Genomic DNA, 26,300 nt, shown 5'->3' on the forward strand with positions numbered 1-26,300 from the left:
CGTTGGACAAAACCGACCGGCATCAGCCGGTGACGTTGGTGTACACTCGCCATTAAAATCTGTTCTTGTGGCTGCACTGAACTGCATTGAATTATTTCACTAATTGCATATCAAGTTTTAAATATATAACTATTTTATTTTAAATAAGTGTAATGTAGCTCAGCCACAAAAGACAAATCTATACGAAAATTTATAATATACGTAATGGGTACGATAAAATTTTATAAACTTTTATTAGAGAAGATTTTTGTATCATCCATCTTATGCGATATAGATTCAAAAATGTAAGTCCTACTCTCATCGCTAACCTAACTGGACTAAAATTTTCTTTTTCTCTTTCTCAAACTTTCTCAAATTCCAAAATATATGTTTATTTCATTTTTTCAAGTACACAAACTGTACACCGTTCAGCCGCGAGGAACAGACCTGAAGAACAGATGATGTCCGTCGCGATTCCACCGAGAGCGCTATGTCAACAAAGCATGGGAGGTTATGTTGCTTTGTATCTTGTAATCCCGTAATTTTATTAACGAGACATTCTGATCATGGGGTAAGTTTTCAGAAAACATTTCAAGTTGCTCTCGTAAGACGGCGTTTTATTATTCGTTAATTTGGTATTTCGATATTGTGTATTTTCGTCACGATATTCGCCGGCGTTTGAAGACTTTATATTTGCAATAACGATCGTATGAATTGAGGATATTACGCGACTTGTAACGAATAGTTGTGTACATTTACAATAAGCGTACGCAATTACTTTTACGCTTTTACTGTAACTTTTACATCAAGTTTTTTTATAACAACAAAAGATAAAGATATCTTGCAAGATTGGCAGATGAAATACCCAAACACTGATATTTCATCGCTTCTTCAGCTTTAAAATATATCGGATATATTTCATCCAAATTGCACTACTTTTGCACTTCAATATTTTTTTATAACAGTCTTTGTAACACTAGCAATCAATGTACAGCTGCCAGATTTGTTGTTAATCAATTATTTCTAAGACTAATAAATTATAGCTGTTGATATCTTTTGTCTACACGGTCAATATGTGCAGATGGTTGAATTGCAACAATCACATAACAATTTTCAAGTTTTGCACTTGAAATAAATAATATCTCTCTTCTCTACAATATTCATCTATAAAGGATCTAAAATGTATCTCGTTAGTTTGTACTATCAAGTTGTAAGTTGTATGTACTTGCATCATTTTCTGTCCATACCGTACAGCAGTTCCTTCAGCGAATCCTCATTTATGGTTTGCAAGGAATCGGCGACGTCCTTGTGGCCGAAGCCTTGCTCCACGCCTGGCCCCAGATTGATCTGCACGCTGTCGGAGACCTGCGGGAAGCAGTCGGTGTAGGAACCCATCGGATCCTCTTTACGCTTGGGCGAGGACACTCTCAGGTGCTCCATGTCGAACGTCGGGGACGACATGCCGGTCCCGAGGGGCGACATCACCATGGAGAAGAAGTCGTTCGTGCTCTTCGCGTCGATCTTCTCCTGGCCTTCCGTTCGCACCCTCTCGATCGACCCCGCCGAGTCTTCGAGTCCCGCGTTATTAAGATCGTTAGCGTCCCACGTCTTGCTCTTCGAATTCTCGCTGGCGTCCCCGAACTCGACGCCTGGCTCCTTTCTCTCGGAGGACACGCTATCTATCTCCGACTGCAGCGCCAAAACGTGCTGCCCTTGGACGTTTATTATCAGCACAAATTTATTCTCCTCGCTGTCGGCGGTGCTCGTCATCGATTGACCTTCTTGCAGATTGTCGGCGATCTGCGGCCCGACCGTGCTGTTGTCGGCCTCCCGTGCGGCCTCGGACATCAACCGCTGGACGCTGCCCGACGTTTGCACGGGACATTTATGGGTTCTCTGACTCACCTGCAAGAACGTGAATTATTAGAAAGACGAGAACGCATGTCCGGAAAACACTTGACTCGTCACTTTGTACCTTGTATCGGAAGCATTTGCCACACATTGTGCATTTATAAGGCATCACTCCCGTGTGAATTCGACGGTGGACTAAGTACGAAACACGCTGGCGGAAACACTTTCCTGCGGAAGAATTAGTACGGCAGTTGTATAGGAGGATTATTGTCACTGTGTCGTGGGCCTGCGGCACATTTACAAGATAAGACGTTTTTTTTTCTCTCGGTGAAAGTTACCCGCTCTCAGAGTAAGCCATGCACACAGCACGCCATAATATTACAGACACACTGCGCAAACGAAATAATTTATGTTAACTGTTAGTCACATCTCCAAACGATTATCTATTGGTTAACTCTTTGCACTCGTTCCCCAGGGATCGTTTCTCTCGCGGACGCACCACATGTCTCGCACGCGAACGGCTTCTCGCCGGTGTGAATCCTCTCGTGATTGTGCAAGGTGGAGAGCTCCTTGAACGATCTGCCGCACGTCGCGCAGGTGTGCGGCTTGTCGTCCTTGTGGTACAGCCTGTGCTTGTGATACGACTGCTGGAAGGTGAAGCTCTTGTCGCATAATTTACACTTGTACGGCATCTCGCCCGAGTGCAGTCGCTTGTGCTTCTTCAGGAAGTACTTCGTCGTGAACATCTTGCTGCAAGTGTCGCACTCCCACTGCTTGCCCTCGTGCGTCTTCAAGTGCTGTATCACGTGCTGCTCCTGCAAACGGGAGCGAGAGAAGTGCTTACGTATTATTATTAAATACCGTTTGCGGCGAGTGTTACGAGCGAAACGCCCGGAGGTATCCTCACTTTCTTGAATTTCTTCCCGCACGTGGGACACGTGTATCCGGCGTCGCCGCATGCGACTTCAATTTGGTCGTCCTTGGAAAAAGAACCTGTCGCGGGTGAAAAACGTTGCTTGCATATTAAATCGAACTATTGAATCTTGTGTATAATATTTACGTATTATATTGATTTAATTATTAATTACATATTAATAATTGCACATCAATAATTACTTGCCCGAATTATGTCCAACGTGCGCCACTCTCATGTGCACCATTAAGCTGCCGCGCATTTTGAACACCTTCGAGCACAGATGGCAAGAGTAATTCTTCGGAACTCTCTCCGGGCTGTTGCTGCACGAGTTCACCTGCTCGTGCACCAATTGTTTGTGTAAAGTCAGGATGTTGGTGTCGGGAAAGTGAAAGCCGCACACGTTACATCTCTCCGTCTTCTCCTTCGGCGCTATCGCACGAAAGGCTTTAGCACTTGTTTGCGCCTGCGGCAACATTTGCCTGTGTTCCAAATCTGGATTCGGTTCCCCGGAATTCGTTTCGTGCGTCGTACTCTTCGCGTTGGATGAGCTCTCCTCACCGTCGCGCTCCTCCGGTGACTCTCTCGCGTAAACATTTGCCATTGCATTCTGGACCGATTGGAAATTCGGGAGTTCTTCCTCAATTAAGTCCCTTATTAGCCCTTCTCTCAGGACACGCTGACCGCCGTTCGATTCAACGCACTCCCTTCCGAGCCTGTCTCGATAGATGTTGGCACCCACAGCCACCTTCGTCGCAACAATTAAATCTGACACGGCCGTTTTCTCCGCCCGCGCAGCTTCCCGAGGTACGTTCAAATGCCTGACATTGTCGCTACAAAAGTATTGCGTCGCACAATTTGCTTTCAGTGTCCCTTGTTGCAGATTCGCGGTAGCTCGCTGGACCGCGTCGTGATTCCCGTGCGATTCTGACTGCGGGTGGATGTTCACTTTGATCACATCACGATCGTAATCCTCCACGAAACTTGCCTGACACGCGCCTCCCGTTAGACTTTGCGCTTTGGGCCGGGAATCTACGGTAGAGATGTTGTCCGCTGCATTCGGCATACCAGAGTCTGACGGTTCCGCGCGAGTCCTGTTGCTGCCGCTCGAAGCTCTGCCCAGTTGCCTCAGCACATTCCAGTCCTGCGGAACCACGTTGTGCGCGTTGTGGACGGCGATCAGACGCTCGTCGGCGGCAGCGACGTTCGTGGACTTGGACGACTCTGCCGTGCAACTGCTCAGATTGATCGTGTGACCAAACAGATGTATGGTTAATTTGTCTATGCCTAGCAGCACCTCGTTACAGACGGGACACACGAGGGGTCGAGTCGCTACGCTCACGAGTCCGGCTCGCAGCGCGTCGAGCGTCAGGAAGCCAGGCTGCGAGCACAGCGGACACGCCAAGACCCGTGCGCACATTTTCGCGTAATTTGTCTGTCGCGAGATCTCTCGTTATTCTTCAATCGTACGCGCGCGTGCTACGCGTCTTCGCCAATCTCTATGAAGCGTGGCACATCTTTGCGTCTGTAATTACGATACGTATGACACCGCTTGATTTTGATATCTTCGCGGAGCAGTCGATCAAGCGCCGCGGTCGTAAAATTGCGGCGATAAACGGTACGTTGGAATTTAAAGCTGACATTGTAGTGATTTGAGAAGTTCCTGCGGGGTTATTATACTTGAACTTGGCTCAGTAATCCGAAGTGGAAGTTCAGGATGTGCCTTTAATAGCCAACGGAAGCACTCTGATCAAGTTTTACGAATCACGGACTCTGCGCTGACACCGCGTACACAAAATTCTCACACCTCGGGGTCTAAATATAGAAGGACGGTTTGAGATATTCGTGCTGAATTCCTGCGTGTCTTTGTAGAGCGTATCTCTGATGATCTACAAGCTATATTTAGACAGACGGTGGGATATTCAAAGTATTACGAGCGTTAGGCGCGTGTATTTTGTTAGAAACTTTATTTTATTAGAAATTGATTTGAATTATCAAAGTTATAAATTACAATAGTACAAGAGTCGACGTCGTTTCGTTATAGAAAAATGCTATCTTATAGATACATATTAATTAACATTTATACGGCGTGCCATCTTTGCAGCAATATTCTCTACCGGCCGACAGATTCGTATTTATCCATTCATCTTTGCAATTCTTCATGAAAAGATAAGCCTGCCGAGAAATAAGATCATACGGTCAATGAAATAATATTTTTGTTTTGCATAATAATTTCAGATAAAGATATAATGAAAATTAATTTATGTACGTGTACTCACCCTTTCTTTGTAACAGTCACGGTCGATAGAGGCGCAGAGAATTGCCGGACTTTTCGGTAGATGTTTCACTATCTGTGAAATATTTTAATTCTTTGTTGTTAACAAGTATTTCGGCTTAGCAGGATAAGATATTTAAAAAGAGATATATTTTCCGAGAATTAAAATTAAGAAAACTCACAATATCGAGACATTTGTTGACGCAAAGTTTGTTCCCAGCAGTATTACATGGAAGTGGATCGGGATATTCGTGGACGAGCGCGGGATATCCTTTGGGTGGCTCCTTGCTGCCCTTCTTAAATTGTCCGCTTAAAAATACGGCACAGACGCAGCCAGTTGGCTGTTCTTTTGTAGTTGTGAACGGCTTATTTGTAACAGTATTATTATCCTCTGCGTAAGAGTACGATATGCAAAGAGCCATCATCGCTAACGTTAAATACATTTTGATCTGAAACGTGAATTACTACTGCTACTAACATTGCTTTCCGTTCAATTTCGATGATATCAGTCAGATTAATTATATTAAGCGATTTTAATATTTAATAAAAAAAAATGAAGTGCGTACCTTTCTTTTGAGCAATATGCGCGAATCAAAAATTGAATTAGATTTACTGCAGAATTCTTTTCGCCGAACTTCACTGTATCACCTCACAAAACTTGACTCGAACGCAAAGCCGGTGCTCTAAATCTTTAAAGTGACGTTATGTCGCAATGCTTACATGGGCCACATTCGAAATGCTTGCTAAGCGAAACCCCAGATTTTGTGTAAGAGTTCCATTTTAATTGTTTGTACTTATGATTGGGATATACCACATGCATTCGCAACAGCCCAAGTTTTAACTAAAATTTCAATGATATCCAGATAAGATTATTTATATAATGAGAGAAAGAATTTAAAAATAATTAAAAAGAAATAAAATACATATAAACATCTGTATTTTCTATAATTACCAGAGATACGTTAATAAAGGAGTATTTATATGCGCATTAAAATAAAAAATTTTATCCGAGTTTAATTTAAATTTTATTAAATATTTCTATAATTCTATATGAAACATCTTTACAGTACATAATGAAGAAATATACAAATGATGAAATATCTCAGTATTACAGTGTCTTTCTTATAAGTTTTGCCTCTCCTTCTAATACGACTCTATCTCCGTTAGCAATACACATGTACACGCATTTAATGATTTTTCTTACTGACTTAATTTTGACTATAACTTCTACGGTATCGCCAGCGTAACACGGTTTAGGGAACGTGATATTTTGTTCGACAACTATAGTACCCGCACCGGGCAATTTTGTACCAATTAAACCTGACACTAGCCCATTGAGTAAAGCACCGTGCGCAATATTTCTTGCTGATTCGGTGTGTATTGGATTATGATCGCCCGTCAACTCAGCAAACTTGAGTATATCGTCATTTGTTATTACCTTCAAAACCGACACCTGGTCTCCCACTCTCAAATTGTTTATCGTTATGTCGGCGAACGATCTTATCTTGGAGTTTCTCGCAGGGTGGTTTTTGAGAAATCCAGCAAAGAATTGAATCAGCTTCATGATATTACTTTTTTTACAGTCACAAGTCAGAAGTGTCAATTTATAGAATTAAAGTGCTTAATTCTCAATAGAGCGTTTTAGATTTTTAACCATCTAATAATAATAAACTAGACTTATATCTATCACAATCGGACTAGTCCTCAGCTTTCACTTTTTCGACGTCACTCGCTTGACAGACGTCGTTCAGAAATAAGATTGCCATATTTTTAATACGCGTATCTTCGTACGATGTACCCGAAAGTTCCAGCATGCGTTTAATTATTGCGGGCGACGTTATCTCATTCACGGACTCAGATGTGACCAGGAACATCAAGGTGCTGATTACTGCGAGCAAAACATCTTCGTCCTCGGAAGAAAGTAGGGACGATACTAACTCGACGCCTCGATTGCGCAGGATATACAGTTTATTTATTGCATCTGAAAGAATGGTATTACATAGAAATGCCACAAATGTCGCGTGACTCTTCGTCGTGTGTATCAGGGATTCTCAGAAATATGCTTACCTAAACACAAATTGCAGAGACCACCAATGCCGAAACGTACCAACTTTGGATTACTTTGAGACAAGGCATTGAGAAATATATCAATCACTTGTAGCTGCCTCATGTATCCATAGTTAACAGGGTCATAGGCAAAATTTGCCAAATTTGCCAGTACTTGCTCCTGCGCGTCTAATAAAAAAAAAAACCTTGATTTATCATCATTATATTGATTAAATCTACATCTATCCTCGAGAGACGTGATATACTTTATTAATAATTTTTAATGACTTGAATTCTTTCGTGAGATACCCAATCCTAACCGTTAACCTTTTACCTTTGGACGATGTTGTTTTGTACTCGGTAACTAAGAGCTTTAAAAAATCGTAACGTCCAGTGGGATTCTTCCCTGTGCGTTTTAATAATCTCGCCTTACTGGAGAACATTTGAGTCTCGATATATTTTATTTATTATTATTATTTACGGCATAGAGATTCCTTTATGGCGACACTTGACGATTATGTTCTGCAATAATAAAGTCGATTAAAAAAAATAGAGTTGTATATAAATAATGTATATATAAAAAATATAATTACGTACAAGTAAACAAAGATCTCGATGCGGTTATCATTGTTATCAAGTCGACGAATCTTTTCACGCACTTTAACGCCCCCTCTGAAGAAGTGGTGTAAACTACATAGCAACATCCACTCTTCTGCACCGCGGGTATACTGTGATGCGTGTTACATCCACTTTTCGCCATGCAGTTTTCTTATATTAGAAATGCAATTGAATAATTTTCTTTGTGCATGACTGCGATCAGAAACTTCGCCTAGGTGCATTTAGATATCATTTTATTTTTGTTTAATATTCGGTGAGCAACAAGGATAAAATGATATACCGAATGAATTCCTGAACGCAGTCCATATGATTCTGCAAAAGTTTGTCTGAAGAGGCTCTTATTTTAAAAAATTGATTCGATTCAAATCGACCATTGCGACCAAGATTACATGGACCAATCAGCTGGCAGTACTTAAGTGACGTTTCCATGTGAAAGCAGAGCCGATATCATTCGTCAAGTTCTCCAACATGCTCCGATTCGGGTTGTGTCGGTGGAGAGAGAGATGAGTTCCAAGAGGATCGCGAACGCACCCCGACTTCCTGTCCACTGCTGCGCCCTGGCGCAGGTTCCGCGTTCCGCAAACTGCTGCGGTGGAAGTCATGGTTAACACGTAGCCGGCGTTCGACGTGTCCTAGCCTCCCAAAGTTCAGGTGTGCAGCCAGCGGGAGACATTTGATAATTTCGCTGCGCGCCGCTCTCGTACTCGCGCGCGCACCGGGGGGGGTACCGCACGGACGTTCACGAGGTGTGCACATATGGCGAACGCCACGTTGTGAGAGTATCGATATAATACGCGGATATACCGAGGTGTCGCACGTTTAACGCGCTCGTGGCTGTGGCGGACGCGGGTCAACGCGGGGAGAAAACATGTTGCCCAACAAGTCGTCGTCGTCGTTGTCGCAACAGCAGCAGTCCCCGTCGTCCTCCTCGTCCTCGTCGTCCACGTCGTCGGCCAACGCGAAGGTCATGTTCCCCGACAAGAGGTCGACGGCCAAGCAGCTCAAGTCCTCCACGCTGACGAACGCCGCCGGCCTGAGCTCCCTCATCACCTTCACCGTACTCCTGCTCGCCTGGATCTCGGGCTTCGCCTCGAGGCTCTTCGCTGTCATACGCTTCGAGAGCATCATACACGAGTTCGATCCCTGGTACGTAAAAACCCGGGCGGCTACCAGACCGGCTACCGAATCGTTCCGACGTGGCCGAGTGACGTTTTTCCCCCTCGGCAATTACTCCTATCATATCTCGCGGAGAGATAACGCCGCATCGCCGCAATAGTGCAGGTCATATCTCGTAAAATGACAATTTTGAGTTATTCGTTGGAAAAGATGGATTTTGGCGTGTACTTTTATCTGTTGAGGAGTAACTCAAAATTGTCAATTTTCGAGATATGACACTATCGCAGCAGTGCCGCGATAAGTTCTCGTTTTTATTTTTACCGTTACGTAACGAAAGCGTGAGATAGTGGACGGTATATTTCGAGCCTGTTTGAAAACACGCGGGAGATGAATTAAATAATAATTTCTATTTCTATTTCGCTTCTTCTGCCCGTGCGTTTTGATTTTTTTTTTTCCTAAGTAAATAGAGCGTTGAAAGAGTCGTTGACCGAGTCAGCGACGAGATGGAATAAAACGTGTCTTGAATGCAGGTTCAATTACCGAGCTACGGCGTACATGGTGCAGCATGGATTCTACAATTTTCTAAACTGGTTCGACGAGCGGGCCTGGTACCCGTTGGGCCGGATCGTTGGCGGTACCGTCTATCCCGGGCTCATGATAACATCTGGATCGATACACTACATCCTGCACTCTCTGAACATACCAGTGCATATAAGAGACATATGTGTATTCCTAGCTCCAATTTTTAGTGGCCTTACTGCCATATCTACGTATTTATTAACGAAGGAAATATGGAGCGCCGGGGCCGGCCTGTTCGCCGCATGTTTCATCGCTATTGTACCCGGCTACATCTCGAGATCCGTGGCCGGGAGTTACGACAATGAGGGAATCGCGATCTTCGCGCTGCAGATCACCTACTACCTTTGGGTCAAATCGGTCAAGACCGGCTCGATCTTCTGGGCGAGCGTGACCGCCCTGTCTTACTTCTACATGGTATCGGCGTGGGGAGGCTACGTGTTCATCATCAATCTGATACCACTCCATGTGTTTGCCTTACTGATTCTGAATCGCTTCAGCAATCGGTTGTTCACCAGTTACACTACGTTTTACGTTCTTGGACTCTTACTGAGTATGCAGATACCGTTCGTTGGTTTCCAACCGATCAGGACGTCCGAGCATATGGCGGCGGGTGGCGTATTCGGTCTGATAATCTTTGTAGCAGCTTTTAGGTACGTATCGTTTCTACAATGTCAATTTGTTCATTATTTTAATCTGTAGCATTTATTTGTAGTAATACAATTATTTGTTTCTAAAATGTTTTCTAATATAAGCTGTTAATATGTTTTACTATTTTTTTTAAATTTCCAACTACAAGCATAAATATCAGTAAATAGATTTAATTTTCAATTCAATGGCTGATGAAAATTATCTCTTTCTGTTTAAATTAGCAAGATATAAAGATAAAAGTTAAAACAGAAGTACAAGACCTAATCAAAATCCATTTCTAACGAATTTTTAACGAAAGTTTAAACTGAAGGACTTTAAAATTATAGTCATTTAAATTGTAAATATTCACATTTTATTATTATGTTCGAATCATGTCAAATAATGCCTGCATGAATATTTAAATTTGAAAATTTTATTTGTATTATCCTGAAAAAAAAATTGATGCAAATTGATGTTTGTAACGCAGAAGAAATTTGCGTCTTCGTTCATTTAACATATTTTTCGTCAGAACATATTGAAATTCAACTTGACATTTTAAAGCTGTTTTAATATGCGTGATTTTAATTGCAGTGTACTCACGTTGATTTCTCTGATTACAGATATTTAAGAACTGTACTTACTAAATCCGAGATGAAATATTTCGGTGGTATGGTGGTGGCTGTTACAACTGCTCTTCTCCTGTTACTTTTGACCGTCTTAACGTACACCGGCGTCGTCGCCCCTTGGAGCGGTAGATTCTACTCTTTATGGGATACCGGTTACGCCAAGATACATATCCCCATTATAGCGTCTGTATCGGAACATCAGCCGACAACTTGGTTCAGCTTTTTCTTTGATTTGCACTTTCTGATCGCATCCTTCCCGGTTGGTCTTTGGTACTGCATTATACATCTCAATGACGAGCGTGTCTTCGGTAAGAATCCGCAATGAGAGTGTATTTTAGGATAAAATAGCATTAACGAACACTAACATTCGATCCTCTTGCAGTTGTACTGTACGCCATAAGTGCCGTTTACTTCGCCGGTGTGATGGTGAGACTTATGCTGACCCTGACCCCGGTGGTGTGTATGCTGGCCGGAGTCGCTGTCAGCAGACTCGTGGAGCTGTTCCTCAAAGAGGAGGACAGGGACGATCGCAACGGCAACGAGAGCAACGAGGAGAGCGAGGAGGAGAGGGAGAGGAGTCCCGGTAGGGCGTTGTACGACAAGGCCGGTAAGCTTCGTAGAATGAAGCACGAGAGGTCGAAAGGCAACGGTGACGGACTGGGCCCGAATCTCCGTAACGTCATCGTTATCGGCATGCTGATGCTGATGATGATGTTCACCGTGCACTGCACGTGGGTGACCAGCAACGCCTACTCCAGTCCGTCTATCGTCCTGGCGTCCTACAGCAACGACGGCGGCCGGGCTATACTGGACGATTTTCGAGAGGCTTACTATTGGCTGGCCCAAAACACCGCCAATGACGCCAGAGTTATGAGCTGGTGGGATTACGGATACCAGATTGCTGGTATGGCAAACAGGTAAAACGCTTATTAGATCATACATATGTTTGAACTAATGTATATGAAGTCGATTTAACATTGTCGCGTCTCTTCTGTGTAGAACTACCCTTGTGGACAATAATACGTGGAATAATTCGCACATAGCTCTGGTGGGTAAAGCGATGAGCTCGAACGAAAGTGCTGCTTACGACATCATGACGTCCCTGGACGTGGACTACGTCCTGATCATCTTCGGCGGGATGATCGGATACTCCGGTGACGATATCAACAAATTCTTATGGATGGTCCGCATCGCCGAGGGCGAGCATCCCCAGGACATCCGTGAGAGTGATTACTTCACCGAGAGAGGGGAGTTCCGCGTGGACTCGGAAGGCTCCCCGACTCTACTGAACTCGCTGATGTACAAGCTGAGTTACTACCGGTTCGGGGACGTTAAGATGGACTATCGGACGCCTTACGGATACGATCGCACACGTAACGCGGAAATAGGCAATAAGAACTTCCAGTTGACGTATCTGGAGGAGGCTTACACCACTGAGCATTGGCTTGTCAGGATTTACAGGTGAACGACACGCTTATAAATAAAATATTATAAAAGTCTCGTTTATAATCAGAGCCGGCTTAAGATATTTTTGGCCCAGGGGATAATATTAAAACGGGATCCCCCCTTATTATTAAATAATAACAATGATTTAAATACATACATATTTTGCATTTGCTATTTAAAAAACGTGATTGTTTATATGACTTTTGTCGTTTCTGCTTAAAAGATACAAGACAGTTCTGAATACTGAAAAATAAACACATGAAAATAATTCACATTTGAAATTACAGTGGTACTTAAAAACTTTTTTTCTTTATTTATTGTACGCAAATTCATTGATTAAATCATTAAAATCAAAATTTCTCAGTAGTTCGCTTTCTATAGCAAATAATGCCAAGTGACGATAGTCTAATATCAATCATTGTAGATATTTATTTTTTATTATTGAAATTAACAATTTTAAGTTTATAAGGGGCCCCCTAGAAAGATGGGGCCCAGGGCTACAGCCCCCTTAGCCCCTCCCCTTAAATCGGCACTGCTTATCATCCACTGTATCGTTACCATTTTAAAGTCCTGCGTCAATATTAATCCCGAAATGTGTGTCTGTAGGGTGAAGAAACCGATGGAGTTTAACAGACCAAGAATTCCGATCTCCGAGCGAGTTATTACGCGCCGCGCGAATTCGTATATTAGCAAAAAGGTTGGTATGCATATGTACACTTACGGTCTTACGATATAGAATGGTAGATATACATATTTTTTTTTTCATATCTCTGCAACCGTTCTCGTATCGTTTTGCCGTTTTTATCATTACGCATCGATTGATCTGGAAACGTAGTTGAAGTTATGGGGGGTCGGGCATTGATGTTTCAGACCGCACGGCGCAAGCGAGGTTTCATAAAAGGCCGACCGGTTGTTATTAAAGGGCAGAAACCTCAACGACGAACAACGTAACGAAGATTCGCTGACTATTTCATAAAACCGTTTGCAAATACAACTTTTGTAATAAAAGAATTACCGTCCCTTGGGTCTTACCACAAACTATACCTCGAACTAAGAATTTAATCGTCGTCAGAACAATTCAACCGACTCGAAGAGTAGAATATTCAAAAAAAAAAAAAAAAAAAACTGATAGTTTTTCGTCGTCTCCAGAGCAGGTTGACAGATTGGTAGTTTTACGAAAGATTGTTTCTATAAATCTCCTTTCTCGTAATAATTTGGCTCATACACAATGTTACATCGTTACTCGTTTTTCGTTCGCCATTTTTCGCATGAAAAGATCTTTTCGTTTATTTCGATTATCAGCATAATCACATCATTTATTAACGTAACATTCTTCTTTTCGTTTTACGCAGATCACACGCAATCATCTCCGATATAATTGAGTCGATATATTTATATGTATATATATATATATATATATATATATATATTCGTTAGAGCAAGTCGCAAATGTACATTTCTTTTTTTCTGCGCTCCAAAGGAATTGAATTCCTTGTTTAAGTAATTTTTATTTCCATGGGCCAATTGTGCATTTAATAGTTAATGATGTAAAAAAATAACTTAAAGTTTATTTGTTATCGTTCAACAATTGTACGGAGGGGATGGGGGGAGGGGATCCCGCGTAAATTGGGGCCTCATAAGGCATCCTAGTTAGTGTACACATCATATCGCTTATGTTACATATAATATGTTACACGTTTAATATATTACATGATGTCGCATCTCATACAGCACACATCTCCCAGAGACGCCCGGAGGACGTGCTCCACGTCCCTCGGACGTTCCCTCGGATATAGTGTGCCGTTTTGGGATCGGGCGGGGGGTTCAATAAGCAATCTTCCGCCGACGATTTTCAGCTGGAACGTCGGAACGAGTGTGTGTGTCATGTGTACACAGTTTGTTGTATAGCACCTTGTTGAAAGATAAACATTTGTGATAACATAGTGTTGTTATTTAACGAAATACGTATTTGAGAACGTGACTCCAATTTAATTTCTGTTTCACCTAGTTAGAAATCTTTTAATATAAATTAAATTAGAAATTACGCGCAAACAGATTTAATGATTTTTTTTTCTGTACGAAATACAGAGAGGAATTTGAACATGTTATTTAGCGGAACGTCATGTGCGACTCAATATTTTTATTTCTTTTATGTAATCTTTGATAAATTTTGACAAATAATATTACTGATGATATAATAAATTAATATATATAATTGCAGATGTAATTGCAAACATATTGTTCACATAAATGTATCATTTATTGGCACTTTGTAAGTCCTGGGATTTGAAGAAATTTCAACTTGTAGCGACGCGAAACGATCGAATATCGTATTCGACCTGCGCATCAACAAATCTTTTTCGTAAGTTACGATTAATTTTTCCTGAACCTCTTGAGAAATTCATATTCATTTCGCAAGCGAGAAGCAATTTATTCGTTTTACGTAACGGCTGATGAATTACGAATTCCAGTTAATCTTTGCGACGGATCTACAAACTAATTGTTTAACTTGAGACAATGGAAACGCACTTTCCATACTCGATTGCCGCAATCAAAGCTCCCCGCGCTGCCTTTCGCCAGTCACGTATATTTATAACTTGATACATATGCCAGAAGCGCGATAAGGATTTTCCGAAAGAAGAGGCTTTGAAAAATTTTTTTTCTAATAACAATTTTATTAGCCGCACGAAAGTTGAAAATGATTCATTCAATCATGCAGGATGACTATCATATTTGAATGTAAATAAAGTCCATTGTTTAATCGCGCAATTTTTTCTTGATAAACAGACCATCGAAAGATAATGAATAAATGAGGAAAAAAATTGTAGATACATAATTGAGAGATAAAAAAAATCCCACTACAAAGAACACACATAATTAGATCTAGTCTTTGTAGTTGCATTGTCATGCTTTCTGTGCTTAAAATCGAAGTAGCTCTACACACAAACTGGACTTCAGAGATTGGAGATGAAAGAGAGGGAATCAGGGAAGTGTGAGGGAAGTGCAAAAAGTTCAGCCGCGGGGAACAAACAAATCGTTCTCGCACATGGTCCCCGATGTTTCTTCTCAGGCATGAAACAACATCAACATAGTCGGCCGAGTCATTTCTGAGTCTTGGGGAAAGTCTTCGAGTTCGGACGATTCGCGGAATGCGATAACGAGAGTCCGACGACGAGAGAGGGTGGCCGATGAATTGGCTCGCATCGATTTCCTCGAATCTCCTTCCCCACGGCGTCCGTTTGCTGAAACGCTCGAGATACGTCGAGAGAGAGAGAGAGGGAAGGAGATCTTTGAGAGGAAAAATCGGGAGAATTGTGGCGTACAGGTTATGTTCGACGGAGCGCGGAACGACGTTTCCGCCACGTGGTGCGGCCCATCGTTCGTCCGGCGTCCCGCCCGCGGCATCGCCCGGAGTTAACTCGGCGCGGCCGAATCCGCGTCCGTCGTCGCCCGCGGACTCGGCGATTCCGCTCGGCCCGAGAGAACCCCCGGGGGCCCCACGGGCCCGTGGCCGTTCCGCGCCGTGCCGCGCCGCGGCCGCCATTTTGCTGCCCCCGCACGTCTGACATGTCTTTCTAATGTTATTATCGACGGACGTCGGAAAATAATTTGCGCGTGAAACCGCATCGTGTTGTGTGCCGCCCGCGGTGGTGAAGCGTGTCCGCGCGCACGAAGGGACAGGAAGCTCGTTTCGCGACGGCACGTCCGTGTCGCCTTCGCACGGGGAATACATACATACAGTATACACCAGTGTTGTTCCAACCTCGAGACTCCCCCCTCCCCCCCTTTCTCTGGCTCCCCCCTGCCTGTTCGAAGTCGAGCCCCCGAGAACGTCGAGAACGAGCTGCGGTGGTGGGCACTGAGGCCAGGATCCTGCGCGCGAACCTCGAGTCCTCGATGCCGCGAGGTCCGTCCCGCGAGTGCTTCCGGTCGCCCCGCTGAGATCGACCCCGGGAGGATCACGCCGCGGGCCCGCCGTTGCCTCGACGTGACGTGACGTGAGGCGACCTAACCTACAAAAAGGGGAGGAGGAAAGGAAAAACAACAGGCTGAGGAGAGAGGAATCCTGGTCCGTCCGGATCGCGACGAGGAGAGCGTCGGGAACGCCCTATGCCAACGGCGGGGAGATCACCCTCCGGTGATATGGCCACGCTCCCGGCCGCGGGATCCTCGAGGTGCGCCACTCCGGCAGTGTTGCACACCGACCTGACGTCCGCCCGACGCGCGACGACGACGACGACGCAGACGACGCAGACGACGGCGCAGTTGCTCGGGCACGATGTGCAGGCACCACGCTTGATGTAGACTACTATGCGAGGCAAGGATCGTTTTTGTCCTGATCTAGCAATGGACTAAGTTCACGCTTGCTGCTCGAACCAGGGAACCCTCCCCCCCTCCCCCCCCGCCGCAGTTAGTAGCGTTGGTGGAATAGCGTCGTCGGGCGATGTTGAGCAATGCGATTGTAATGTCAATTCTGTACTCCCGGTAGGCGTACACAAGGCCGTGTGTCGAGTCGTTCAGATTCTGTCAGTTCGATTGATGCAAATTTCCATGACTTTGTTTGACTGCGTACACGTGTGTACGTTTGAAGGGGGGAAGAATACGTTATACGTACTCGATGTACTCATGTGTGACTGGTGTATCGCACAATTTAGCTTGTAACTTTGTTGAGTCGTATTAAGGATAAAACGTTCGAGCGATCACGCGCTTGGATCTTGGGTCTTTTTTACTTGGTTTTTTTAACTTGATAATACAATAGCAAATATCTGTGATACGACGTGAAACATATTTTTTAAAATTTCCTCTCATGTACAACAATCTCAGTATTATTACGTTTCGAATCGATGGCGCGACAGATTGTATCTTGGATCTTGGCACATAGCGTGAACTAAGTTTTATCTAGATAGGAGGGAAAGTTGATTTGGAGGATTTGAGAATGCAGGTGGAACAGATCTGGACAGAAGCGGCAATCAATGAAGGTCCCTATTACCGAAAACTCAAACATGGACAATAAATTGAAGTTTTCGGACCGCTTGAAGGCTCTGCTGAAAACCGAGGCGCACCAAGATGTTGATCCGTACATTTTCAGCGAGCCGGAACCGTTCGCCACGGCAGCGGGACGAAATGCCACGGTGGTACCACCGACAAATCCCGAAGTGATGCTAGGCTGCAAGAACAACCGGCCAAAGGGGAAATGCGTGAAGCAGAGGATAAGGATGGCAGCGCCTGTGCCAGCCGCGGGCTACAAGATCGCCGGGGTGGTCGGCAATGCCGCGACGATGGAGACAGGCGCGGTCAAGGACATCGGCGTCGGGGAGAGCCTGGATCACAAATTCGCTAATCTGGTTCAGCGTAAGCAGCGACACCTCGAGAATCTGCGAAGATTGAGATCCAGGAGGCAGAGTCGGGACCACACGCTGCTGTACTATCCGAGGGCCGGGGACGAGATATCCGACAGCGACTCGAGCGGGGACGAGGTGACGGTCCATCAGCGCCACTGGTTCTCCGGCGAGTCCACCGCGCCGGTGAACCGGGCGGCTCGGCTGGCCCAGCTGCGCTCGCAGCTGCAACGACAATTGCTCCAGCTGCGCATCGACGGTGCCGATGCCGAGGCCGTGCTGCGGCACCGGGTCAGATGCTTGCTGGAGGCCGCGACCAAGGATCCCGCCTCCACCGCGCGGGTTCTAAGCGACTCTCCGAGCACCAGCAAGGTACTCGACGGACCGCTGTTGGTTGGCGGGCCATGCGGGGAGGAGGGTTGCCAGCAGACGTCTCTGCCCTGCACCCGGCACTGCTCCCGCCACATCATGTCAAACGGAGATCAGCTCCTGTTCGAGCATTGCACTGCCAAGTTTAGTGACAACACACAGTGTTGCGTTCCTGTGTTTGACGTCGCGCACGAATTACCCCTTTGCCCGGAGCACGCGAGGAAGCGGGACAATTATCACCGTAAAATCCAAGAATCCAAACCAAAGAAAGCCCGTAAAAAGCCAGCGTCCCCCCCTGTCCCGGCGAAGCCTAAACCCAAGTCCAAGCCGAAGAAGCGCAAACGGCCGCCCTCGAATAAAATAGAGACTACCAAGGCTGCCGCCGCGCTGATGCACGAGGAGAGTCATTACCTGAGCCAAATGAACTGTAGTGAAAACCACACCAAGACGTTGAACAATCTGAATATTCCGCAGGGAAGTTCGAATACGTCCAACTTAAGTCTAGGATTGGGACTGGGCTCCCTCGGCCTGACCGGCGGACTCAAAGTTGAGCTCGGTGATAACGAGGTGTTCGCTTCCTTGGATTCCGCCGAGCACGACTTTGGCACTGTGCTCAACAACTTACCCCCGGATGCTTTTAACGACTTATTTATCGGTAATTGCAGTATATCATATCTTTCTATAATTGTAAATCTTTGTAAATCTCGAGGAGGTCCTTTGTAGGACCTTTATGTATTTATTTCGTACGATAATACGATGTGTTTCAATTTACAGAGGGTAGAAACGGAGATTACGAGCCGTCGCGGGAAGAGGAGGAGGAATTGCAACGGGCTTTGGAAGAAGTTGACAAGGATGTGCGAAACTTGGAGAGGATGGGGCAGACGCATGGGCTTTTAGAGCCGGCCTTGCTCGCCCAGCTTATGTCGGACATTGCCTCGTAGCCCCACCAATCCTAACGTAATAATCTTTCGGGAAGGGAATTCGTGCGTGTTCCTTGTAAACCGTAGAGAGAAAAATACTGTTTGTGTATGTGCTGCTAAACGTAAGATTGCGTTATAGACTGTTGTTACGTAGCCACGCAAGTCCGAGATAATGGCAGGGATTGACATACAGAAAGTAACAAACGAAGAAAAAAAAATGAAAAAAAAACAATAGCAAATTTATGAATTTAGTGTAAACAGCATCGGGTACAATACCACACAGATAGGTTTATGTCAGACAAGTAGCAGTGTAAAAAAAAAAAAAAGAAATCGAGAATTTCATCCTTTTTGACAAATAATCACGGACATTATTATTACATTATTATTAGATTACATGCAATATATTTGTAGCTTATTTGCAAATACTTTTGACTTGCACTTGACAAATTTGCTTAGGAAAATTGTTATAACTGCAATTAATAACATGCAATCATTTTTCTTTGTAACGAAGTGTATAAATAGAATGGGAGGGTAAGAGCGGGCGCAGTTCATATTAATGGTTCAAACTAAATTCCAACGCAACGCGAGCTAAACCGGGATGCATAGTTTTCTCATTTTTATATACGGCTTGTTTTTATTGAGATCCACAGTAAGGAATTTATCTAAATTATGTGTACTAATATAGCTCCCATATTTATTGAACTACACGTAATGTCTAGCTAATTACTGACTCTACTCAAATAATAGGTACAAAGGTATTTTTATGACTGATTTGTAATGATTTTATTTGTTATCGATTATGCTGTAGCAACTGTGAGAGACGTATTCCGGTTTATAACCGGGGTACGCTTAGCTCTACAAAAAAGCTAAAGAACAGAATAACTGGAGTCAAACGACATAATACTTGAAAGAAATATTTGGTGTTCGTATATAACTTTGTATATATATACATAAATATATATATACATATATATATATATCATTCTTATATTAGAGCAAATTGTAGTAAAATTATTCGTTAATTTGCAGAATGTAAAAATTGGTATTTGCATTTTTTCAATGGCAGAAATATACAGCGAGAAAAAAGAAATTATGAACCTGGGGATATACATCGTATGCGGTATCATCCTTTGAAAATATACTATCTGAATTTTATTTAAATAAAATACATTTTTTCAGAAGTTAATTTTCATTATGAAACCTTGTGCATATGAATATGTTTGTACAAACACACACGACTGAGTTTATAAAAAAAAAAAAAAAAGAAAATGAAACATACATATGTCTACATAAATATATGTAACATGTAGTGTACATAATCACGTTTCCTTCTCCATCGTCTGATCACCGACAGTAACACAGTTATATAAATAACCACATTTATTAAATAACGTTTTATTATTAATATGTGCATAATCAATATTGTCACTTTGTCCATTCTGTATTATATTCATGTAGACAAATGTTCAGCGACGATAGGGATAGCCGTAATATCTAAGTGAAGTATAAACATTTAGCGAAAGTGCCGAAAAAAAATTTTTTCATTTTTCAACATTGTTACCGAATGTGCAACGCTTTGCAGCCTTACAAATGAGATGACACGCTGTGTAAAATTAGCTGAACTAAAAGGAAACTTGTTATCATTGTTATCACGTATATTTTTTCAAGAGAGAGAGAGAGAGAGAGAGAGAAAGAGAGTACGTCAACGATTATTTAAGAGAACTTTTTTTTTTTAAAGGCACAGATTCTGAAAGTAAAACTAGATCGGTGCGATAAAGCGCGTGAATGGCGTGGAATTGCTTACTGCCATTTGACTTTTAAAGTACCGCACGTACTGCACAACATTGTTATAACTCCGTGTGTAATAGTAGCAGTGTAAAATGGACGCGAGATACGCGGACAAATAACTGAATCATCTGTAATCTCTCAATACATATCGTAATAGCTTGATCGAAAACGGGGAAAGTGTCGTGCATTACGTAACTGTCTACCGTTGAAGCCAAACATTTGTAAAACGTTATTCGTTACACGCGTATGCGCAATGACGGGTCGAGTGTGTTTATAAAAATCTGGTTTTTATTATCAAAATCGCTGTGCCAAAAACGTCAAGAGATCTCTTTTCGTTTTCTTCTTTTTTTTTTTTTTTACATTGCGATATGTAATGCGTGTCACTTATTCAGGAGAAACGGGTCGCACTTGGAGCAAGGCGCACTTTAACTAACACGAACGTTTAGCGAGCGAGGAGCGCGAAACGGCGACTTTATCGCACGTTTTAGATGCAAAACGAGAATAATTTGTGCAGGTCGATCCCCACATTGGGGACAATTAAATTAACGTATCGTATGTATTGTTACTACGTATATAGCGGTAGCGATTAGGTACAATAATTATTTATGGACAGGACAATGCCGAGTTTAAATCATAACGCATTGCCTGAAATGTACCTATATGTGTATCTTCTTGTAAAATATCAGCATTATTACTCTTGATTAGGCATCACCAATTACAATAAGCATATTTTTTACATTGCGTTATAGCGTTTCAGTTTATATATATCCATCCTTGTCATTCATATCCTAAATGACAGTGTCTATCAGAGGCTTAGACGTGAAACGACTGGGAAACTTGTGTATTTTATTTTTATATCGATAGACAAAAATGTTGTATTCGTTCGAAGTGTCGATATTTCGAATCTATAGAATTTATCCGTAATTAATATAAATACCGTTTTAATTTCTTGTGAAAATTCTCGCCGTGTCGTATACACATAATGTATAGGAGCCTTATTCCACTCCGGATATTCAGTCGGGAGTTGTCGCTATAGAGTAAGAATCGGTCGCTTTGCGTTCATGTCGCTTCATCTCTCGCAGAATCCATTTTATCCTGGCCTTTTCGCGAATCTTGTCATATCTCTCGTGCCTCTCCTTGATCTCCTTCACCGGGAATTCCTCGATCAGTTCGGGCGGCAGGCATTCGATCTCCTCAACTGGTTGCTTTGTACACGAGGAAACAGAAATGAGTCTCGGAGATTCGATATTTCTGTGTGTCCAGTATAAGATTTAATTTTGTTAAGACGTTTACCACGACTTGAGGTTTAAAGATACTCCTCCGCGTCTCCAATGATTTCCTGTCGATCGCCGTTGGCTCCTCCGCCGGTTCCTCCGCTTTGTACGGCATTAACATTATATCGTAATCCGAGCGACTGTGACCCAGTATACCCACTTTGATCCCCAACTTAGACAGCATCTCCTCGTCGGCGAGAAGGGCGTTTCTCAGATAAGCGATTTTCGGATGGTCTATGTCGATATCTACTACCCCTTTAAACAGAAGTACGAATAGTATAATATTTTTTTGTCACGCAAGATACACAACTGTCCTTTTGTGCACAAATGTATCATAGTTTAATAATAGACTAAAAATGATTTCGACCAAATTTTGACTAACTTGATCGATGATTGACTTTTATTATTTTGTTAACGTGAATGGAATTATTACTGTTCTGTTGTTTAACATATGGAAAAGAATTAGATTAAGAAGGAATTATATAATTAGAAATTTTGTTTTTAATTTTATAACTGTGCCGGTTGAATTAATCGTCGATTAATGGGAGTTTGGTCGAAGTCATTCCATAGTGTATGTACTATTTCTATAGATCTTGATACTCCAAATATTCTCAGATATATTATTTCCATAAATCATCCTTAGAAATACGAATATATATAATTTCTATAAATAGTATGTACCTAACGATAGAAGACGATAATCGCAATCCTCGTACATCAGCTCGCGCGGCAAGGGGGCGTTTCTGAGCAATTTTCGACTTTTCAACATCGTCTTGGGACCATGCAGAACACGGATATCATCCTCCAGCATATCCTGAATAAGCGGACTGCTGCTTTGTCTTTGCGCGGTGTTGTACGCCTCGGTTCGGAGCAGCCTGTGCAGCTCCAGCTCTGCGAGACAAGGCGGTAATCAGTTGTCCCAAGTACTGTATGGGCATCTTGTATCATTGCGTAATAATGTACAATATTCATTGTATATCATTATATATTGAGCATTGACTATGTTTACACGTTTAGACCTATATTCGGCCTGACCTAAGCACGACAGACAATCTGTTTATACACCGTCATGACTGTCGTGTTTGGGATGAATATATAGGAACATAGGTCGCGGACTAAACATATAACAATAACGGTGTTAAACATAGTCATTGCACGCTCTTTGTCGTATACCGATCAGGGTGTAATGCTTTCGCTGTAACGCGATCCACACGATCCGATGGGCGACGCTTATCAGCCCCTCGTAGTTCCGCAGGTCCTTCTCGCCCTGCGACTGCGTGACCGTGCGTTTGCCGCTGGTCATCATGTGATGGTACCGCGGCCCGTCCCGACAGCCCAGCAGCAAGTCGACGTACTCGCGGCCGAGGATGCAGCGCAGGGTGTGCATCTCGTCGGCGTAGCGGAACCTGTGCCCGCGCGCCAGCGGATTCGGCGCCTTCCTCATGGTGGCCGCCCTCTCCTGCACCAGGTCCTCCCATATCTCCACGTAGCGCTGGAAGTAGACGATCAGCGCCCGCAGAAACCGGTCCACGACCGGCAGGTGGAGGAAGTTTATGAACTGCGGGCTGACGGACGACACGAGGAGGAAGAGCACGATGTCCTTGATGTCCTGCAGGATAATGATGTCCGGCTCCTCCGGCGTCACCTTTCTCAAAAAATTTTTCCGGAATCTGATCTACAAATAGGAAACATTCCTCTTGATGACAGGAAGCAAAGAATTAATTTAGTTGTGCCTTCGAATTCTTACCTTTTCGCTGTCGTTCAACGTTTCCCGATAGCTCAAAATCAAATAATAATGTGGGCAGTAGATATCCGCCACTTGGACGGCAGCAACTCGCTTCTTTCGTCGCTTGGCTTGTTCGTCCTCCGCCTTTGCCGCACTGATCGATATAAATGGAAATTTATACGGAAAAAGGGGCCCAAATGAAATCTATTTTTCGTGTCAATTTAATCTGCATAGCATTTTTCGAAGTTAAAGCAGAGCTCCAGGAAACGCCGCGCGTTTGAAAAAAATTTATTAAATAACATGAAAATAAACAATAATAATATATAGTTTAAAAGAAATAGTTATTTACAAATAAAAATAATTTATATCGATCTCTCATAAATCTATTATAGAATTAACATTAAATTATTCCGTACATTTTAAGTGAATTTTACAAACTTAAAAAATGAGCTGGATATAAGAAAAAACTAATAGAAAAATAGCTAATCGGAATGTCTTAAATGACGTGACAAAATTCGGTTTTTCTAAAATTATTATTTTTACCTCAATAGAATTAATCCTTCCGTAATTTCATCCCACGAAAAGAATCTCTCACCCATTTTGAGTTTACATCATAGGAGATATATGTATATCATAGTTTTTCCGTTTACGCGATTTCATAGCAGATTTCCAGGTTATCAGTTTCTAGAAATAGACATGCTCTCCTCCTAATCACAGTGAAGGTATAACAGAGTCAAATTATTGATTCTAGGAAGATATAGTTCCACAATGCAAGTATATATACTTCAAGCACTTGCTAGACTCCCTAAATATAGAATGGTAGTTATAGATCTCTTATTGAAGGATCCTCCTCAAATTGCGTAAAAGTGTAATTATCACGTTGAAACAATATCATAACGATTACGTAAAATTCAAGATACGTATGTCTGAGCTAGAAGCTTCTAGGAAAACGTATTCACTCTTATTCCCCGCTAAGCGCGTTTCTTTATTTACATTATAATACAACGTATTATAATACAACGTATTACAAATGCTGTTTCCTTTCTTTCCGCGCAGAAGGGAGGAAGATACATCTTAGGAGCTTCTAAGAAAACGTATTCACTCCTATTCTCCGTTATTTATTTATTTATATCATAATAACGACATATATTAAATATCCGACGTTTCCTTTCTTTCCGTCCAGAAGGGGGGTAGAGAGTCTAGAACCGGCTTGTCCTCGGGAAATATCGGCTCGCCCGGCTGCTTCCAGAACTCCTCGGTGCGGATCTGCGCGCTGGTGTCCGACGTCCAGTGGTGCACCATACACCTCAACTTCACCTGCTCGCGATTGTTAATCGTGAGGGTGACGTAAAACTCCTTGCCCTGCAGATCCAGGTTCGGCCCGGATATCGGCCTCTCCGGCATCGCAATGGCGTCCTCGGGCACGAGGATGCCGGCCTTGCGAAGGTTCGCTCGTACATGCCACTTCTCCAACGTCCACGGCACGTCCTTCGACATCATGATGGATATCCGCTTCCGCGACAGGTACTTCATCGTCTTCTCCACCGTGGCGGAGCTGAACGGCGTGTCGCCACCCTGGCTCGTCGCCAGCTTCGTGTACTTCTCCACGTTCTCGGGGGTGGCGTAGTCCGCCAGTTTCGGCAGCAAGAGGGTCTCGTACGCCGGCTTCGGGTGCATCTGCACCCGGGTGCCGACATTGCCGAGTCCCGCGACGTACTGCGTCAGAATCAAATCGAGCGGCTCCTTCCTCCGCACGTTCGTGTCCTCGACGAGATCGTAAATGTAATGCCGCGTCCTCAAGCGATGGGGCTTGGAGTTCTTTTTGTGAAGAGACGTCGGAGCCTTTCTCTTGAGAATAAAGGTGTTCTGCGAAAATAATTACACAAATGAGTTTAAGGGAGCGATTTAATCATCCGCATATTATCGGTTTAATAAAAATATATGACACAAGCAAGGCTGTGTTCAGAAACGTCATCCGAGTGCCCTCGTGTATCATTTTTATCTTTCTTGTTCAACGAATATTCAACGAAAGATAAAATGCTACATGACGGTATTCACGGGTGACGTTTCTGAACGCTGAAAAATTAACTCTAAAAAAATTGGCATTTTAAGATAATGAAAGAAAGTCGACCCTTGGACTTAAGACTGAATTTCCTTTCGTTATCTCCAAATTGTTAACTTTATGAACTTTTTAACTGGTATTACTTTTCTATCAACGCAATACGTTGCAGGAATCCATCAAGCTGTCTCAGGAATGTCAGAATACGCGTGTGTACACACAAAATATGTAAATGGCTGTACGCCTATGTAATATTAAAAGCAATTACCCGTGTCTGCTGCGACAAGTAATCCGCATTGCTGGACGACGTGGGCGTCGCCAACGCTTTCACGTGATTTACTAACAGCCTTGTAAATTTCAACATATCTGCCGCTTCGCTTTTTTCAACAGGAGTTTTTCAAACGTTCCTCTCAATAAATGCCTGATTATCAGCGAGAGCTCGAGGAAGATCAGTTAAATGGAAGTCAATTCGTCATCGAAATGAAAGAATCGATTGCCAATTATTTCGCGGTCATTCTTACAATCGGCCACTAGAGAGTGAGAAATTTTTGTATTTATTTAAAATTGCTGCGAGCACGAGTTTATGCTATAAACATCGTCTACGATCTCAACGCATAACCTATCTCATCATCCGGCTCGAAACACTGGCGAGTGGCGAAATAACATTGAAGATCACTGCCCTCTCGCGGGGACTCGCGCTACTTGGATATGAAACTCACGCTAGCGCCCTCGCGAATAAATATTGTGAT

The 26,300-nt window shown here is 43.2% G+C and overlaps 7 protein-coding genes across 9 annotated transcripts; 2 read left to right on the top strand and 5 right to left on the bottom strand.

Moving 5' to 3' along the window:
• Positions 1-355: 355 nt before the first annotated feature.
• On the bottom strand, positions 356-4,600 carry LOC105451217 (zinc finger protein with KRAB and SCAN domains 8). Its single transcript, XM_011691532.1, has 5 exons — positions 2,951-4,600; positions 2,738-2,823; positions 2,330-2,645; positions 1,955-2,058; positions 356-1,884 (listed from the first exon to the last, which is right to left on the bottom strand). The coding sequence occupies exons 1-5, from the start codon at positions 4,161-4,163 to the stop codon at positions 1,210-1,212; spliced, it is 2,394 nt and encodes a 797-aa protein (XP_011689834.1). The 5' UTR covers positions 4,164-4,600; the 3' UTR covers positions 356-1,209.
• Positions 4,601-4,693: 93 nt separating this feature from the next.
• Positions 4,694-5,937, bottom strand: LOC105451216 (follicle cell protein 3C-1). Of its 2 annotated transcripts, none has more exons than XM_011691529.1 (4): positions 5,585-5,937; positions 5,201-5,467; positions 5,023-5,094; positions 4,694-4,918 (listed from the first exon to the last, which is right to left on the bottom strand). In XM_011691529.1, exons 2-4 carry the CDS (start codon positions 5,459-5,461, stop codon positions 4,817-4,819), a joined length of 435 nt encoding a protein of 144 aa, XP_011689831.1. In that variant the 5' UTR covers positions 5,462-5,467; positions 5,585-5,937; the 3' UTR covers positions 4,694-4,816. The 2 variants fall into 2 exon arrangements, with proteins under 2 accessions (XP_011689831.1, XP_011689832.1); XM_011691530.1 differs by having other exon boundaries at positions 5,201-5,482.
• Positions 5,938-6,026: 89 nt separating this feature from the next.
• Positions 6,027-7,783, bottom strand: LOC105451312. The gene is made up of 5 exons (XM_011691680.1): positions 7,662-7,783; positions 7,399-7,586; positions 7,086-7,253; positions 6,717-6,999; positions 6,027-6,628 (listed from the first exon to the last, which is right to left on the bottom strand). The coding sequence occupies exons 2-5, from the start codon at positions 7,505-7,507 to the stop codon at positions 6,127-6,129; spliced, it is 1,062 nt and encodes a 353-aa protein (XP_011689982.1). The 5' UTR covers positions 7,508-7,586; positions 7,662-7,783; the 3' UTR covers positions 6,027-6,126.
• A 391-nt stretch (positions 7,784-8,174) lies between these two features.
• LOC105451218 (dolichyl-diphosphooligosaccharide--protein glycosyltransferase subunit STT3B) lies at positions 8,175-13,202 on the top strand. 2 transcript variants are annotated; one of them, XM_011691534.1, is made up of 7 exons: positions 8,175-8,828; positions 9,329-10,027; positions 10,625-10,938; positions 11,013-11,547; positions 11,630-12,091; positions 12,683-12,773; positions 12,918-12,998. In XM_011691534.1, exons 1-7 carry the CDS (start codon positions 8,551-8,553, stop codon positions 12,936-12,938), a joined length of 2,400 nt encoding a protein of 799 aa, XP_011689836.1. In that variant the 5' UTR covers positions 8,175-8,550; the 3' UTR covers positions 12,939-12,998. The 2 variants fall into 2 exon arrangements, with proteins under 2 accessions (XP_011689836.1, XP_011689835.1); XM_011691533.1 differs by having other exon boundaries at positions 8,178-8,828; positions 12,947-13,202.
• A 2,684-nt stretch (positions 13,203-15,886) lies between these two features.
• Positions 15,887-19,885, top strand: LOC105451221 (INO80 complex subunit D). The gene is made up of 3 exons (XM_011691537.1): positions 15,887-16,394; positions 17,019-18,439; positions 18,559-19,885. Exons 2-3 carry the CDS (start codon positions 17,050-17,052, stop codon positions 18,723-18,725), a joined length of 1,557 nt encoding a protein of 518 aa, XP_011689839.1. The 5' UTR covers positions 15,887-16,394; positions 17,019-17,049; the 3' UTR covers positions 18,726-19,885.
• LOC105451220 lies at positions 19,147-24,370 on the bottom strand. The gene is made up of 7 exons (XM_011691536.1): positions 24,277-24,370; positions 24,036-24,199; positions 23,514-23,646; positions 22,940-23,441; positions 22,448-22,657; positions 21,786-22,021; positions 19,147-21,697 (listed from the first exon to the last, which is right to left on the bottom strand). The coding sequence occupies exons 2-7, from the start codon at positions 24,089-24,091 to the stop codon at positions 21,506-21,508; spliced, it is 1,329 nt and encodes a 442-aa protein (XP_011689838.1). The 5' UTR covers positions 24,092-24,199; positions 24,277-24,370; the 3' UTR covers positions 19,147-21,505.
• Positions 24,371-24,453: 83 nt separating this feature from the next.
• On the bottom strand, positions 24,454-26,289 carry LOC105451219 (39S ribosomal protein L9, mitochondrial). The gene is made up of 2 exons (XM_011691535.1): positions 25,820-26,289; positions 24,454-25,358 (listed from the first exon to the last, which is right to left on the bottom strand). The coding sequence occupies exons 1-2, from the start codon at positions 25,913-25,915 to the stop codon at positions 24,642-24,644; spliced, it is 813 nt and encodes a 270-aa protein (XP_011689837.1). The 5' UTR covers positions 25,916-26,289; the 3' UTR covers positions 24,454-24,641.
• Between the last annotated feature and the right edge of the window lie 11 nt (positions 26,290-26,300).

The sequence above is a fragment of the Wasmannia auropunctata genome, unplaced genomic scaffold (assembly GCF_000956235.1).
Source record: "Wasmannia auropunctata unplaced genomic scaffold, wasmannia.A_1.0 LD336053.1, whole genome shotgun sequence".
Taxonomy (NCBI): Eukaryota; Metazoa; Arthropoda; class Insecta; order Hymenoptera; family Formicidae; genus Wasmannia; species Wasmannia auropunctata.

What these genes read in the sequence shown, in the direction of transcription:
- LOC105451220 (XM_011691536.1), bottom strand. Translation starts at nt 24,091, where the DNA reads ATGGGTGAGAGATTCTTTTCGTGGGATGAAATTACGGAAGGATTAATT. An exon ending in CGTTGAACGACAGCGAAAAG is followed by an intron (nt 23,442 to 23,513) that starts GTAAGAATTCGA and finishes TCCTATTTGTAG; the next exon opens with ATCAGATTCCGGAAAAATTT. An exon ending in TCTTTAAACCTCAAGTCGTG is followed by an intron (nt 21,698 to 21,785) that starts GTAAACGTCTTA and finishes TCGTGTACAAAG; the next exon opens with CAACCAGTTGAGGAGATCGA.
- LOC105451219 (XM_011691535.1), bottom strand. Translation starts at nt 25,915, where the DNA reads ATGTTGAAATTTACAAGGCTGTTAGTAAATCACGTGAAAGCGTTGGCG. An exon ending in ACTTGTCGCAGCAGACACGG is followed by an intron (nt 25,359 to 25,819) that starts GTAATTGCTTTT and finishes TTATTTTCGCAG; the next exon opens with AACACCTTTATTCTCAAGAG.
- LOC105451216 (XM_011691529.1), bottom strand. Translation starts at nt 5,461, where the DNA reads ATGTATTTAACGTTAGCGATGATGGCTCTTTGCATATCGTACTCTTAC. An exon ending in TCAACAAATGTCTCGATATT is followed by an intron (nt 5,095 to 5,200) that starts GTGAGTTTTCTT and finishes AATATTTCACAG; the next exon opens with ATAGTGAAACATCTACCGAA. An exon ending in GTGACTGTTACAAAGAAAGG is followed by an intron (nt 4,919 to 5,022) that starts GTGAGTACACGT and finishes ATTTCTCGGCAG; the next exon opens with GCTTATCTTTTCATGAAGAA.
- LOC105451312 (XM_011691680.1), bottom strand. Translation starts at nt 7,507, where the DNA reads ATGTTCTCCAGTAAGGCGAGATTATTAAAACGCACAGGGAAGAATCCC. An exon ending in CAAAACAACATCGTCCAAAG is followed by an intron (nt 7,254 to 7,398) that starts GTAAAAGGTTAA and finishes TTTTTTTATTAG; the next exon opens with ACGCGCAGGAGCAAGTACTG. An exon ending in TCTCTGCAATTTGTGTTTAG is followed by an intron (nt 7,000 to 7,085) that starts GTAAGCATATTT and finishes CCATTCTTTCAG; the next exon opens with ATGCAATAAATAAACTGTAT.
- LOC105451221 (XM_011691537.1), top strand. Translation starts at nt 17,050, where the DNA reads ATGAAGGTCCCTATTACCGAAAACTCAAACATGGACAATAAATTGAAG. An exon ending in TTTTAACGACTTATTTATCG is followed by an intron (nt 18,440 to 18,558) that starts GTAATTGCAGTA and finishes TTCAATTTACAG; the next exon opens with AGGGTAGAAACGGAGATTAC.
- LOC105451218 (XM_011691533.1), top strand. Translation starts at nt 8,551, where the DNA reads ATGTTGCCCAACAAGTCGTCGTCGTCGTTGTCGCAACAGCAGCAGTCC. An exon ending in ATACACGAGTTCGATCCCTG is followed by an intron (nt 8,829 to 9,328) that starts GTACGTAAAAAC and finishes TCTTGAATGCAG; the next exon opens with GTTCAATTACCGAGCTACGG. An exon ending in TGGCTTGTCAGGATTTACAG is followed by an intron (nt 12,092 to 12,682) that starts GTGAACGACACG and finishes GTGTGTCTGTAG; the next exon opens with GGTGAAGAAACCGATGGAGT.
- LOC105451217 (XM_011691532.1), bottom strand. Translation starts at nt 4,163, where the DNA reads ATGTGCGCACGGGTCTTGGCGTGTCCGCTGTGCTCGCAGCCTGGCTTC. An exon ending in GTTCGCGTGCGAGACATGTG is followed by an intron (nt 2,059 to 2,329) that starts GTGCGTCCGCGA and finishes ATTCTTCCGCAG; the next exon opens with GAAAGTGTTTCCGCCAGCGT. An exon ending in GCAAATGCTTCCGATACAAG is followed by an intron (nt 1,885 to 1,954) that starts GTACAAAGTGAC and finishes ACGTTCTTGCAG; the next exon opens with GTGAGTCAGAGAACCCATAA.